Below are 14,938 nucleotides of genomic sequence, written 5' to 3' on the forward strand. Positions count from 1 at the left end.
AATTCTTTGGCTCAGCATGCTTATTTGAACAAATGACTATTGTGTGAAACATGACTCTAAACAGCCATTATTTTGTCTGAAATGGTATTGAGAATCTCTTATTAAGTGGTTAGAAAAATGCCAGCAAGATTTTTGGAAAAATGACAGCAATACTTCCCAAGCGCTTTCTGGTAGTTCTATAGAAGCAACAATGTACAGTAAAATGTTTTTAGAGAGTCAGAAAAACTGTCTAATTAGTTCAGAAGAAGAGTGTTTGATGATAAAAAAAATGGTATAAGTTAAATATTTCCATTAAGCCAAGTTAAACAGGCCAGGCCTTTTTAAAAAAAAACAGGGGGGATGGGATTACTCATTGAAGTAAGATACCTTTTCTGAAACAATCGCTTCTTGAATAAGCCAGAATTGTATAGGGTCATATATTGTGATAAGTGATTAGCCACAGTTTACAAACCCCAAGTGAAGCATGACATGGGTTCCAATAACATGCTTCAGTTTCTAAAAATGACCACTAGATGGCAACATAGACATAAGGTCTTTACTGCCATCTTGCCCTATCAATAATTTTGCAAACTCATAATAGCTTTGACAGATCTAAGAAACTAGGTTTTTTTTCCTTGCAGATCATGATTATGAGACAAAATGAAATCATAGGCTATAAAATCTAAGTTGTAGAACAACTTAAGCCAGGTTAGAAAAATGTGATTCAACCAACCAGGAAGAGAAGTAATTAAAGCTTGCAAGTAAAACACTGCTAAAAACATTAAGATTCTTATTTTATAAGAAAAGGGTTTTGGACATTCTGCCTTGCCTTTGGTATAGACCTCGTCTTACGTATTCCATTTGCCCAATTAGAAAGAACTGAAAAGGTGAAATGCGAATTTTACTGCCCAAAATTCAAATATCTGACTTATTGGTAATGATGCATCCAGCAGTTGTGAGATTCTTCTTTGCTTGTGTCTTTCATCACACTGACATGTGGTTTCTTGTCTTGGAAGCTCACATTTCCTGAGATCTCTTGGGAGTTCATATCTTCTTTTCCTGTTTTTCTGACTTTGCACATCAAAATATCTTATGTTAGTGCTCAAACTCCCACTCACTGCTTTTAGCAGGGCCTGAACTACTCAGATGCTCAGATTGTTGTATGAAATCCCTAAAGCATTTATTATGGCTGCCTGAAGAAAGTGCTGCATATTGAAAGAGATCAGCTGTTAGCAATCTAGAAGGAACAGGAGTCCCCCAGAGGGTTAACTTCTTGCAAGATCAACAGTGAAGAAGACCATTGACTTTATTAGTAAGAAATGGATTAAATAAATGCACAGTTCTTCTGTTTTAAAAACAGAATAGGTTCATCTATCTTCAGAAACAGTCATCTTCCCAGGATGGAGAGGGATGGAAGGCTCTTTATATATTTCCAGTCTTCAAATTCTGAAATGTGTTTTCATCCAAATTATATGTATTCAAAAATTAAAAAGAGGGGGGGGATCATTTTTGTTCCTAATACAATAAGCTTGTGTATATGCACATTTGTCCATGTGGAAAACCCCACTGCTTACTTAGTGTGTGGAAACTGGGACCAGTTTTGGAGACCATTCCTTTTTTAACCATAAAGACTTTAAAAATAATATGCTTTGGTATCTTAAAAACATCCCTAATGCATCCCAAAGATGCTTTTTCACGAGGTAACTGGACTTTCTTGTTTTTCTTTGAAGATAATTCGCTTCTCATCCAAGAAGCTTCTTTAGCTCTTGGATGAGAAGCAAAACGTCTTCAAAGAAAAACAAGAAAGTCCATTTGCCTCGTGAAAAAGCATTTTGGGGATAACTATGACCTGGATGACTGAGAGAATCTCCATAGACATCCCTAATGCATTTAGAATGCATCTACCTGAAGTCTGAGTAGCTCTTTATAAACAATTTTAGGCAGGAAAGGCAATGTAACTGGAAAACTCAATTTGGTCTAGGGCAGGGGTGTCAAACTGCCGGCCCATGGGCCGGATGCATCATAGCAAAACCGCACCCACCCCATTGCCGGCAATGGAAAAAAAGTCACGATACGCTGCGACTTTGCGAGTTTCACACCCTTACCAGGCTAGAAAGCTGGAGACTGTGAGTTCTAGTCCCCATTAGCCACAAAAGCCAGCTTGGGTGACTTTAAGCCAGTCACTTCCATCCCAGCCCACCTCACAAGGTTGTTGTTGTTGTAGGAAAAATAGGAGAAAGAAGGTGTATTGGATATGTTCACCTGGAGTTATTTATAAAAATATAAAAGCAGTATACAAATAAATAAATTAAATAAATAAAGTTGAAACGGCAAGAAATAAGAAAAATACATGCGAATATAACAAAAGTGATATAGGAAGGGAACATGATAAAATGATTCTTAATCATCTGAATTTGAGAATTGATGAGGGGGAGGGGGGTAAATAAAAGACCAAAATGCTGGTTTTGGGTAGCAGCTCCATATGTAAGAATACAATTAGGGGGGGAAATTGAGGATTAAGTTGCATTTGATTTTTAGAAATGAAATTCTGCCTGAAGAGCTATAATGTAATACAGAGCCTCTTACCTTCAGGTCCTTAAAATAACAGTATCTATCGAAAGACCTGAAAAGCGTTCCACCAAATTTGGTTCGGCCAAGATATTTGTTGGCAAATTTTCAGTATAATAAATTTTTTTTTGGCAAAATTCACTCTTCAAGGAAGAGCTTTGCAGATAGACAGCCATTTGTGTATTGCACCATTGACATTGTGGTTGAACATTTTTGTAATGTTACTTACATAAACCCACACTCTGCGGAGAAATCTGATTTTTCCTCCTCTAGCAAGATACTTTTGTGTTGCAATATTATCACTGGCCTTTAGACCAAAATTAATAGAAAAATGTTGTTATGTAATGCCCAAAGATTCTTGTTTTTGTCACATCTTATATGGATAATTGCAGAACAAATACCCCCAGATTGTGAAAATATGTATTGTTTTGTCTAGCTTATCTCACTTCATACTTTGTAATTCTTTACTGTGGAAACACACAACAATGGCATGTGTCAGATCTTTCAGAGATGCATAAAATGCAACAATAAGTACAGTGCTTGTTAGTAATGTTAAAGGTGCTCCTTGAAGTTTATTGCTTCAAGGAAGGTGGTTGCTGAATAAGCCAAGATTTCCCAGTTGAATCTATGACTTACCTGTAGATAGCCCTGGATTGATTGATCTAAATGAGGTCAAATTTAATAACACAAAGGTCACAACCGAGAGAACCTCTGCTGTTTTTTCTGCTATGGCTGCTCAGTCAGGAAATAAAATAAGCATGAAAATGTGTGATACATCTTCATACATCTTTATATACAAAAATTCACTGTTTATAATAATTGCATTTTTTTTATCCTTCTGGTTTTCTCCTTCTCCCACCACCTCCTTTCTTTCCACGGAATTTAGATCCAAAGGACTCCAAGGAAAAGAATAAAATGGAAATCCTTTATATATTAGTGCCCAGTGTTACAATTCCTCTGGCTATTGCCTTACTATTTTTCTTCATCTGTATTTGCCGGAATAACCAAAAGTCATCTTCTCCACCCGTGCAAAGACAGCCTAAGCACGTCAGAGGACAGAACGTAGAGATGTCTATGCTCAATTCATATAAGCCAAAGGTACTGTGAACCAAATCTGATGCATAAAAATGAGAAACCTTTGTTTTACGCTCAAAAGAACCTTAGCTATTTGGGGGGGTTCTGCTTTTCCTAATGATGCCTCCTCTCTGGCTCTATTTCACCATTTTATGGAAATCACTCTTATTATTATCTTATCTCTGGATAGGATGTCAGAGGTTTCTTAGAAATAAAACAATACTGCGTTTTGAGAGATCATGACTGAGCAAAGAAAATAAAGTCCCCAAATTTTGAATACAAAAACATTAGGTAAGGCTGTCCAATCTGGTCTGCAAAACCTGGGGACAGCAAAGAAATTACAGAAAGCAATTCTGCTAGCATTTAGTGGAGTTTTGCTGCCCTGGGCTGATAGTTCTACTTTAGATTTGTCTGATTTTCCCTGGTAGTAAGCCCATTTGAACCCTAACAGCTTCCTTGAGTAGACACACATAATTCTATTGTTATGCTGGCATCTTAAGCACAACACATTAGAGAGTAATCCCTAATTTCAGGTACTTCCTACCCTTTTAGTATTTTTCCAGTAATTATCCTCCTTGGTATCATAAATTGAATCAATTGTTGTCATTAATGTAATAGAAGTGACTGATAAAGACAGAGTGTGATAAACTCCCTTTGTACTTGGTTTTCTTTGGCACAATGTCTCCTCTGTTTTTTACACTTCTATGCATCTTGTACACCACCAAGTGACAAATACCTGTCAAACAAAAGCTAAGCAGATTTATAACTGCTTAACTCCAAATGAACCCCCTTCTGCCAAATTTTATGACTTCATTTTCTTTCAGTTTTTCCCCCAAGTTGGTTAAAACAGACAGCCCTGCTTGAGGTCAGACAGAGGTCATTTCACTTTCATTACTAAAATATAATTTACAATATGCCAGACCTAAACAAGTTTTAGCCTAAAGGATTTGTATAATATAAACCATCTGCTTTGCAATAATACATCTAATTTCCCGCCATCCTGCAGTCAGATAACGGCTTGTTCAAATGCCATACAATATATTAATTCACACAGTAGTTGTCTAAAATACATAAAATGATCAGAAAAATTACAATTTATTTTATGTGTCCCACTTTCAATTATCCTTCCTTCCTTCCTTCCTTCCTTCCTTCCTTCCTTCCTTCCTTCCTTCCTTCCTTCCTTCCTTCCTTCCTTCCTTCCTTCTAGTGAATTATAAATGAGATGAGAATGAAGGATCAGTTACATTTCTAAGGGATGTGAGCATTTAGCTCTGCATTCCTAGTGTCTCTGCCGCAAAATATTTATTTCCACAAAAGAAAGTCAATGACTTCAAGTAGGGTCACTCAGAAAAATGAAGCCTTGCCATTTCCCCCCTGCTTCCCAGCAATAAGAAGTTGTTGGAAAGGCTGGGACTTCCACCTCCCCAGCAACTTTGTGATAACTAAAGATAGTCTTCGTTTTATGACCAAAATTGGGACCAAACTTCCATTGCTAAGCGATGGGGTCATTATGTGAGTTGTGCCTAATTTTATGACCTTTTTTTGCAACAGTTGTTAAACTAATCACTGCAGTCATTAAGCCAATTACCATGGTCATTAAGAAATCTGGCTTGTTCCATTGACTTTACTTCTTGGAAGGCCCCTGGGAAGGTCACAAATGCTGGAACATCAAAAATATATGCCAGTTGCCTTCCACCCAGATTTTTATCACGTGACCGCAGAGACTCTGCAGTAGTCATAAGTGCAAGAACCAGTCATGTCACTTTTTTCAGCACCATAATAACTTTGAATGGCCATTAAATGAATGGTTGTAAGTCAAAGACTACCTGTAAGGTACGGGGGAAAGAGGGGGAAGTGCTTCCAGTGCCTGTTAAATATTCTATCCTATTATTAGTTCCAGTCATCCCAATCCTTCCTTCCTTTTTTTCTGTCCTGTTGCTGAAGGGGTAGAAAGAAAAAAAGCTACAAAGCACGTCTTGAACAGAACCCCCCCCTAGTCCACCTTCTTTACTATTAAGATAAGGAGATAATGTATATTTGAGAATGGGTTATGTATGGCTAGGGACAAGGTGTTGTCCCAGGGTATTAGATGCATTTGAGGTCGGCATATATCCACACAAATTGGAAACCCAAGCTACTGATGAACAACTGTACATTCCCCACAGCTAAGAAAAATAAGCCTGCCCAAGTTATAATGCTTTTCTTCATTTGATAGGCTTATATAATAGATTGTGAAGTTTTCATGAAAAACATCATGGTTTACTTTTCCAATGTCTTCCAGTTATAAGACCATTCAAGGGCCAACCATCTGATCCAAAACTATCTTCCACATGTTTTCTTCTTTCTAACAGAGCAAAGCCAAAGAGCTGCCCCTTTCTGCCGTCCGATTTATGGAAGAGTTGGGCGAATGTGCTTTTGGAAAAATCTACAAGGGACATCTTTATTTGCCAGGAATGGACCACGCTCAGCTGGTTGCAATAAAGACCCTTAAGGACTGTAACAATCCACAGCAGTGGGCAGAATTCCAGCAAGAAGCCTCGCTGATGGCAGAATTACATCACCCAAACATTGTCTGCCTTCTTGGGATTGTGACACAGGAGCAACCAGTCTGCATGCTTTTTGAATATATGAACCAAGGAGACCTCCATGAATTTCTTATTATGCGATCTCCACATTCAGATGTGGGATGTAGCAGTGATGAGGATGGTACGGTAAAATCCAGTTTGGACCATGCTGATTTTCTGCACATAGCTGTCCAGATTGCAGCAGGAATGGAATACTTGTCAAGTCATTTTTTTGTCCACAAGGATCTGGCTGCTCGCAATATTTTAATTGGAGAACAGCTCCACGTGAAGATTTCTGATTTGGGACTGTCAAGAGAGATCTATTCAGCCGATTATTACAGAGTTCAAAATAAATCCCTCCTGCCCATTCGTTGGATGCCACCAGAGGCAATTTTATATGGAAAGTTCTCCTCCGATTCAGACATCTGGTCCTTTGGTATTGTCTTGTGGGAGATTTTTAGTTTTGGTCTTCAGCCCTATTATGGATTTAGTAACCAAGAAGTCATTGAGATGGTCAGGAAACGGCAGGTTTTACCATGCTCTGAAGACTGCCCTCCCAGAATGTACAGCCTGATGTCAGAATGCTGGCATGAACTGCCGTCTAGGAGACCAAAATTCAAAGATATCCATGCTAGATTGCGCTCTTGGGAAGGGATATCAAGTCATACTAGCTCTACTACTCCTTCTGGTGGAAATGCTACCACTCAAACTACATCTCTCAGCGCAAGCCCAGTTAGCAACCTAAGCAATCCCAGGTACCCTAACTACATATTTCCAGCACAAGGTATGCCACAGGGCCAAATAACTGGATTTCTTGGCCCACCAATACCACAAAACCAGCGATATATTCCTATTAATGGATATCCGATACCTCCTGGATATGCTGCTTTTCCAGCTGCCCACTATCAACCTGCAGGTCCACCAAGGGTCATTCAGCACTGTCCTCCACCCAAGAGTCGTTCACCAAGCAGTGCAAGTGGATCAACTAGCACCGGTCATGTGACCAGCTTGCCTTCTTCAGGATCCAATCAGGATGCCAATATTCCCTTGCTGTCTCATATGTCAGTGCCAAATCATCCAAGTGGGATTAGTATAACCGTTTTTGGAAACAAAACTCAAAAACCCTACAAAATTGACTCCAAACAACCATCTTTAGATTCTAGTATTCATGGGCATAATGAAACTGTGATTTCAGCAGAGATGTAATAAATAAGGGAGGCATTTGCAAATGGATCTTTTTACAATATGAACTAGAGGGTTTTAGAGATTTATATTCAAATATTTTATTGGAGATTTTTTTTTCCAGCTGTATAAAGAGGTGTTTGCAATAAGTATCTTCTGTGAAGTTCTTAACAGGAAGTGCCATTCAAATTTTTAAAAATGTACTAACACTCAACACGGTGGCTGCAAATTTATTTTACAAATAGTAAAGGGCAAAAGTATTTCTATGTTTTTTAAGAAGCATATTTAATCATGGTTTTTTTAAAGTGAAATGTTTTCTGTCTCAGCAGTCTGACTATTCGGAACACATGGTGATGAAATGTTAGGAAAATTAATTATACTTCTGTTGGATGAAAATTTCACCATTGGTCTCACGCTGTATCCAAATGCATATTCCATTAAGCCAGAGCAGTGTTTCTCAACCTCAACTGCTCTCAGAATTCCCCAGCCAGCATATCGACACATCTTAAAATTTGCTGAGATTGAGAAATGTCGAGCCAGACTATAACCAAGCATACTGCTGAATTCATACAGTACACTAAACTAGATTTGTGAAATGTTTCTTGACTAAGCCACAGTTGCCTGGCTTCACACAAAATATTAAGCTAGGATTTACAAATCACAAGCTAAAGTTCAAAAATACTTCACATACTTACTTGGTGTGTTGTCTGAACTAAGCCATTGGCAGAGTTCACATTGTGATAAACCATAATGGGTTTGTTATTTTTGGCTTAGACATTGAGGTTTCTCAATGCCAAGGCTTAGCATTGTGTGTGATTGAGATCACTGTAGCTTGTTTAGCAAATTAAACTAGCAGTGTTCGAAAGCTGCCACCGACTAGCTTAAATGTACTAAATCATAACGTGGTTTGTCTGGTTGGGCTTTCAAATAGTCCTTGAGTTACAACCACTCATTCAATAACCATTCAAAGGGGACTTACAACGACTCCTCGGAGTTCTGGCCATTGCAGCACCCATCCAATCACAGGAGTGAAATTTCCATTATTCCCTGCCACCTTCCCCGCAAGCAAAGTCAGTGGGGAAGCCAGCAGGAAGTCAGAAGTTGCCGTCATGTGAAGCTCTCACTTAATGACCCACATGATCCTCACTTAACAATGGCAGCTGGGACTGTCACTAAGTGATGCAGTCACATAACATCATGCTTTATGGCCACCTCACTTAATAATGGCAATTTCGGTCCCCATTGTTGTCGTAACCCAAGGACAACCCTGTATGCTGCATTTGAATCCAGGCACTATATTGTGTAAATCATGTTTTTAATATTGGGTTGTGAGTCCAGAAAATTGGACCTTTTTCAGCAGATCATGATTAATGAAATCATGACTTAGGACAACAGCTAAATTGGGCCAATGATGTATTATTTTTATCCCATGCTTTGATACTTATAGGACCTTCATCTGATTTGTGATTTTTTTTCTAAATTAAAAGGATATGTAATATCACACATTTATTCAATTATGCTTAGTCCATGCTAATGCGTTTTTAGAGGGGGTTTTTTCTCAGCAACTTATAGTCACTGGTTTGTGAATTTTCGACATATGATCTGTGAATCTAATCATTCCGTTTTGCCCTTGTTAGATAAATTATTTTCAAAAAAACAGTCTCTAATGATAAATCTACAACCATGTATAAAACTCAAAATGAATAATTTTGTATTAAGGATTGTGTTAATAGCAGAATAAAGCCAGGAAGACATTTTTAAAAGAAAAACCTTCATGAAACTACATACATTAATGAATGAAAAATATATTTCTTAATTTTATATCTGTAGTTGCAATAGAACTTTGTATCCTTTTGTTGCTATGCAACCCTTTAATTAAATATTTCAGTTCTTATTTTATAATAAACAGACAATCAATTTTCCCAGTAATATTTATTATTTCAATTAAATCAGTAGCTTTTCTAGTATTATCCTTGTTTAAGATGTAAGGTAATCTACATGTGTTATTAAAAGATCTTTAACGGATATTAAAAACATACAATATAGTTTATTACACTTAATCTTAATTAAAAATGATCTTTTACACCGGAAACACAATATCTTTAAATAAGTCTATATTAGATAGACTTAGTAAACTTTGGTGACATTTTAACATATTTAATGTCGAAAAGTCTTGTTTTTAAAATTTAAACAGATTTGGAATGGATTATGTACACAATCTTTCAGACACTTGACGTAATTTTCTTCTTTTTGCACAAAAATGTTTTTGTATAGCAGAATTGAAAATACATCTTGTTTTCCATTTTTGGGGTTTATTTCTCTTTTTCATTAGTGAAGATATCTTGAAATATAGAGTGATTTTGAGGAACCATTTTGATTTTATTTGGTTATTTTCACTGCATGCATTTATTTACTGTATTACTTTATAGATTGCACTAAAGCATGAATGTGTAATAAGATATGGCTATTTTATACAGACATTAATTGCATTTTTGTATCTTGGGCACTAGAGTAATATTAAACACTGATTATTTTAAACCACTGGTTTTGAAAACATGGCTAAGATAAACACAGAATGTTTTGGGGACCATAATATAATAATCATACACAGAAGCTCATTTGAAGAAGCTACATCTTACTCACCATCTGCTTGTTTTAAATATCACCTAAGACAGGGTTAGGCAACCTTGGCTCTTTTATGACTCGTGGATTTCAACTCCCAGAATTCCTGAGCCAGCTGGCTCAGGAATTCTGGGAGTTGAAGTTCACGAGTCATAAAAGAGCCAAGGTTGCCTACCCCTGACCTAAGACAATTGTCCATTGATCATTTTTAATTCAAAAAACTACTTTCTTAATAAGCATGCCTTTTTAGATATTAAAATACTAGGTAAAAATGCTAGAAAATGATACAAAAGCTGCGATTCGAAAAAAAAACTAATGAAAATTTTTACTGCTTAGTTCTGAAAGGTTTCACAATAAATCTGTTTCTAATCTTTTGGCAAATACAGTATGCATATAATAAGAAAGATTTTGCTGTTTATAACCTTCAACCCTGCAGAAGACAAGAAGCTATAGAACAGAAGCTTTGATATGGGTGCTACTTAGAATAAGTAATGTGTCCCCTGTTCTTGCCAGTAGGTCTAAAATATTTGTGGTAATTAATATATGTATAGGAGTTTGTGAAAAACACTGGCTATAATCTTAGAAAAAGAAAAAATAATGCATTCTCACCTCTGGAAAACCCAGAGGGTCTCATGGTTATTTTTGAGTTTTCTAACAAATAAAAAGCTTATTCATTAATGTTTTTGCATTATCTCACTGAAATAACCCTGACATGAAAGTTTGGAAAACTGTCCTTAAATATTCTATAAGAGATTTTATACAGGAGAAATGCTGAACAAGCAAGCCAGTTGTCTTCCATGAATGAAAACTTTGTCAATGTTAGACATCCGTTTTTTGGCTTCATAACACAAAATTCAGTTTGTTAATAAACTCTAAAACAGGAGCAGAAGTTCCTAGTGGAGAAAATAAACAAAGGGAGACCTCTCAAAGTAAATTGGGTAATGTGGAAAAAATACTTATGCCAGAAAAATCAGTATTTTGCAAAAACCAGATGGAAAAGACGGGGTTTCTACATCACAAAAATAACAGAGAAAGAAACCGCAAACTTCCAAATTGCGCTTCTTTTTTTTAATCCAAAATATAATTATTAAAACTATTACTTCTAGAATAAAATTCATATCTAATCTGCTATTTAATAAGGGAAAAATATTCTAAAACTGAACAATTTTAATACCACTTTTCTCACATATTTTTCGATTATAATCACCTCATTAACTATGAGATATTTAGTAGTATCTTTACTTTTATGGTGTTGACAGCTATATGGTATGAATTACTTCTACTATATTCTTAATTAAGTTTGAATACACTTTTCTTACAAATTATTTGCTGTTAGAAAAATGGCAGTGTTTATGGCATTAATTCATTTGCTTCCAAGGGTTTTATTTGCATCAAAATGAAAAAATACTTCAACAAATTCTTTGAAGCAAATTTGTACAATTTATTCGGTAGATAAATGAGGAAGTCTCACAGTTGGAATCCTATCCAGTATATGCAATACGAACATTGAAAATCATTTGCAACATCTATTATGAAAGACATACTCTAAATAAAATGCAATCAATGATTATGAGATTTTACATTCTGATCTAATGTGGAAGTTACACTGACTTAGAGGTAACCTGAACTCTATCACATTTCATAAACCATGATACATGGTTGCAGTTTGTATGGTCCTAAGCTATTTTAGCTAAGTCAAACATTTTAGCTTAGTTAAATGCATCATAGCTCAGCATAGAATATGAGTGCTGCCACCCAAATAAAATTGGGTTTGAATAGTCACAGAAGATGTCTGTCTTGTGAATAGTTTTTCAGATAACCAGCAGCCTCATTGCTACATTATGTATAGAGTGATAATGTATCATCAAGTTGTTGCTAACTCTTAGCAACCACACAGTCTTTCTCAATGATCATGTCATTAACTTGTTCTTCAAATTTTCCCAACTGCACTCGTTGTCACTTAACTGAGTCTGTCTACCTTGCTGCTGGTCATCCTGATATCTTCCATTTGTCCCACCACTAGAGGCTTTTCCAGAAAGAGATCTTCACATAAAAAGTCTGAAGTAGGATAATTTCAGTCTGGTCATTTGCACGAAAACTATACGTTGATTTGTTCAATGATCCATTTGTTTTCTTTCTTGACTGTCCAGGATTTCTCAGGAAGCCTTCTCCGACACTAAAGTTCAGAAGTGTCAACACAGGTAGACCTCACTTAATAACTGTTCTTTTTAGCAACCATTCAAAGTTAAGATGGCACTGAAAAAGTAACTTTACAATCAGTCCTCACACCTATAACTGTCACAGCATCCCCATAGTCAAAAGATCAAGGCTTAGGTACTTTGCAACTTGAGAATTATTGCAGGAACCTAGCAACAAGATCACCATTTGCATGTTTCACAGCCAGCTTCCAATAAGCAGTGGAGAAGCAGACAATAAAATCACAAGTTGCAGTCATGTGATGTCTCGTGTAATGACTGTGAGTGATTCACTTAAAGCAGGGGTGTCAAACTGCCAGCCCACGGGCCAGATGCATCATGCTGAAACCACGCCCACCCGAGCTCCATGCCATGTGACATTGTGCGTTTGACACCCCTGACTTAAAGACTGCAGGAGAAGTGAGATTGTGAGCTCATTACAGTCATGTGATGTTTTGCTTAACTACCACATCATTTAGTGATGGAATTGCTGTTCCCAATTATCATTAGGCAAGGACTATCTCTACTCTTCCTATCTTGCATCTTCAAAATCCATTGCTAAATTATGTTAATGGAAAATTCCAAATTTTTATAGCTGCATTTTTCTGAGAGTATGATATATATCATAATATATATTATATGATATATAACATAATCAACTTTCATAAAAGCTAGTAAGAAAAATGCATTATTGACAATATTTATTAAATGTAGGTGTCCCCCTTCTTGTGCAGAGATGACTCTGGGCAGCTTACAAACCCTGTAAGTATGAATCAGTATAATATCTAGAGTGGGGTAAGTTTTGTCCATGGCTGAAGCTAATATGGGTTAGGACTCAATTCTGTCTCCTCTCCTATTTAACATCAACATGAAACCACTGGATGAGGTGATTCAATAGTTTGGGGTGAGATATTATCAATATGCTGATGATACCCAGCTTTATATAGCCACCTCTGGCTGCCTGAGCAATGCTGTGGATGTCCTGCCTCAGTGACTGGAGGCTGTAAAGGTCTGGTTGGGGTGCAATGGGTTCAACTCAACCCAAGTAAGACAGAATGGTTTACTTGGATATTTGGCCCGCCTAATCATAAGGTTTTTCCACCACTAGTGCTGGATGGGATGGCACTGCTCCAGATGGACACGATACACAATCTGGGAGTCTCTGTATGAATAGCTCCTGCTAGAAGAGCAAGTGGCAGCCATGGCCTAGAGAATCCTTGCACACCTGAGGGTGGTGTGCCAGTTGTACCTGTCCCTTGATTGAAAGACTTGGCTCACAGTCACTTGCCCTCGTGATCTCTCATCTGGACTATTACAATGTGCTCTATATGGGACTGACCTGGAAGACCCTTCGGAAGCTTCACCTGGTGCAGAATGTGGCTGCATGGGTTGTAAAGGATGTTGGGTATTTGACACATGTAACACTTCATGAGCTGCATTGTGTTTCCAGGTACAATTTAAGGTATTGCTTATCATCTTTAAAGTCTTTCATGGCCTTTACCTAAGGGGCCATCTTCTAGTTCTACCCATCCAATTCACTCAGGCAGAGTAGGCATGTTGCAAGTTCCATCAGCTAAGGAATGTTGGCTGGCAGGTTGGTCTTCTGTACCGAGGAGACCTTATAAGAGGGAAGTCTAATGGGACTGGGACAACTGGAAAACATTCCGGTATTTCTGAACCAATACCCGGGGCTCACAAAATTCTAAGGACAAAGGACCGACATAATTGAAAATATTAATTGTCCAAATGAACAATTAATTGAAATGGAGAATTCTTTATCTTTGTTATCTTCTTATAGAAACAAACATTATTAGAACTATTAAAACAGTTCTAATAATGTTTGTTTCTATTTCTTAAGAGGTGCACTGACCAGAGACACTTGTTGAGATGGATGGCTATCGAAATCAAAAAACAAATAAAACAACACCCACCTCTATGTTATTAAATTCCCTAAAGAAGTGTGATTCTTCTGATTTGATTTTAATAAGTACATTTCTTCAAATATGTGTATTCTCTGATGTGTAACAATGTGTTAATGACAGGTGAGACCAAACATTGTATGTATCTGTGGGAATTGGCTTCCTCTGTGTGAAGCAGCAGAGATCTCTGAGCTAGATGAATATAATACAATTTATATTCCAAGCACGGAAGGAAAGAGGCCAGTTGGATACAGAGCAATTTCTTTTTGCCCTGAGGGCTCATCACTGGAAGGAGACAACAAATGTGTTTACTATAAGAGACACCTTCAATGATATGGTGATATCAATAGGAATGAAGCCTTTTTATATCATTGGATAGTGTGAAGCACAGTCACAGTCTCTATGACTACGTGATTGCAAATTGGGCAAGTTGATTGGTTCACTTATGAGATTGCAACATTATGTGGTTGTGTGATTGTCATTTGTGACCTTCGCTACCAGCTTCTGACAAGCAAAGTAAATGAGGAAGCCAGCAGGAGGTCACAAATGGCAAATGTGAGGTCTTCACTTAACAACCTACTGATTCACTTAGTGACAGCAACGGGAAGTGCCATATTTTCATAAGCAGCAAGGTCACTTGACATTGCACCTTATGACTGTATTGCTTAGTGACAGAGGTGCTAGTCCCAGTTACTGTTGGTAGGTGAAGAGAACTTATATGTATAAAATTATTATTATAAATCCCAGGCAGCTGCAGATTCTTAAACTTAAGATTCTTAAACTGCAGATTCTTAAACTTCTTAAACTTAAAATCAGGAGGTAGCAACTATTCCAG

General features: G+C 37.1%; 1 protein-coding gene across 1 annotated transcript in view; it reads left to right on the top strand.

Moving 5' to 3' along the window:
• The window catches only part of ROR1 (receptor tyrosine kinase like orphan receptor 1), a 49,144-nt gene extending 41,597 nt beyond the window's left edge, over window positions 1-7,547 (top strand). Inside the window, exons 7-8 of the mRNA XM_015815537.1 lie at window positions 3,434-3,645; window positions 5,973-7,547. Of these exons, the coding sequence (XP_015671023.1) occupies window positions 3,434-3,645; window positions 5,973-7,391 (1,631 nt within the window). The 3' untranslated portion in view covers window positions 7,392-7,547. The remainder of the gene's footprint in view (window positions 1-3,433; window positions 3,646-5,972) is intronic.
• The last annotated feature ends 7,391 nt before the right edge of the window (window positions 7,548-14,938 follow it).

The sequence above is a fragment of the Protobothrops mucrosquamatus genome, unplaced genomic scaffold (genome assembly GCF_001527695.2).
Source record: "Protobothrops mucrosquamatus isolate PMUCROS unplaced genomic scaffold, P.Mucros_1.0 scaffold347, whole genome shotgun sequence".
NCBI lineage: Eukaryota > Metazoa > Chordata > Lepidosauria > Squamata > Viperidae > Protobothrops > Protobothrops mucrosquamatus.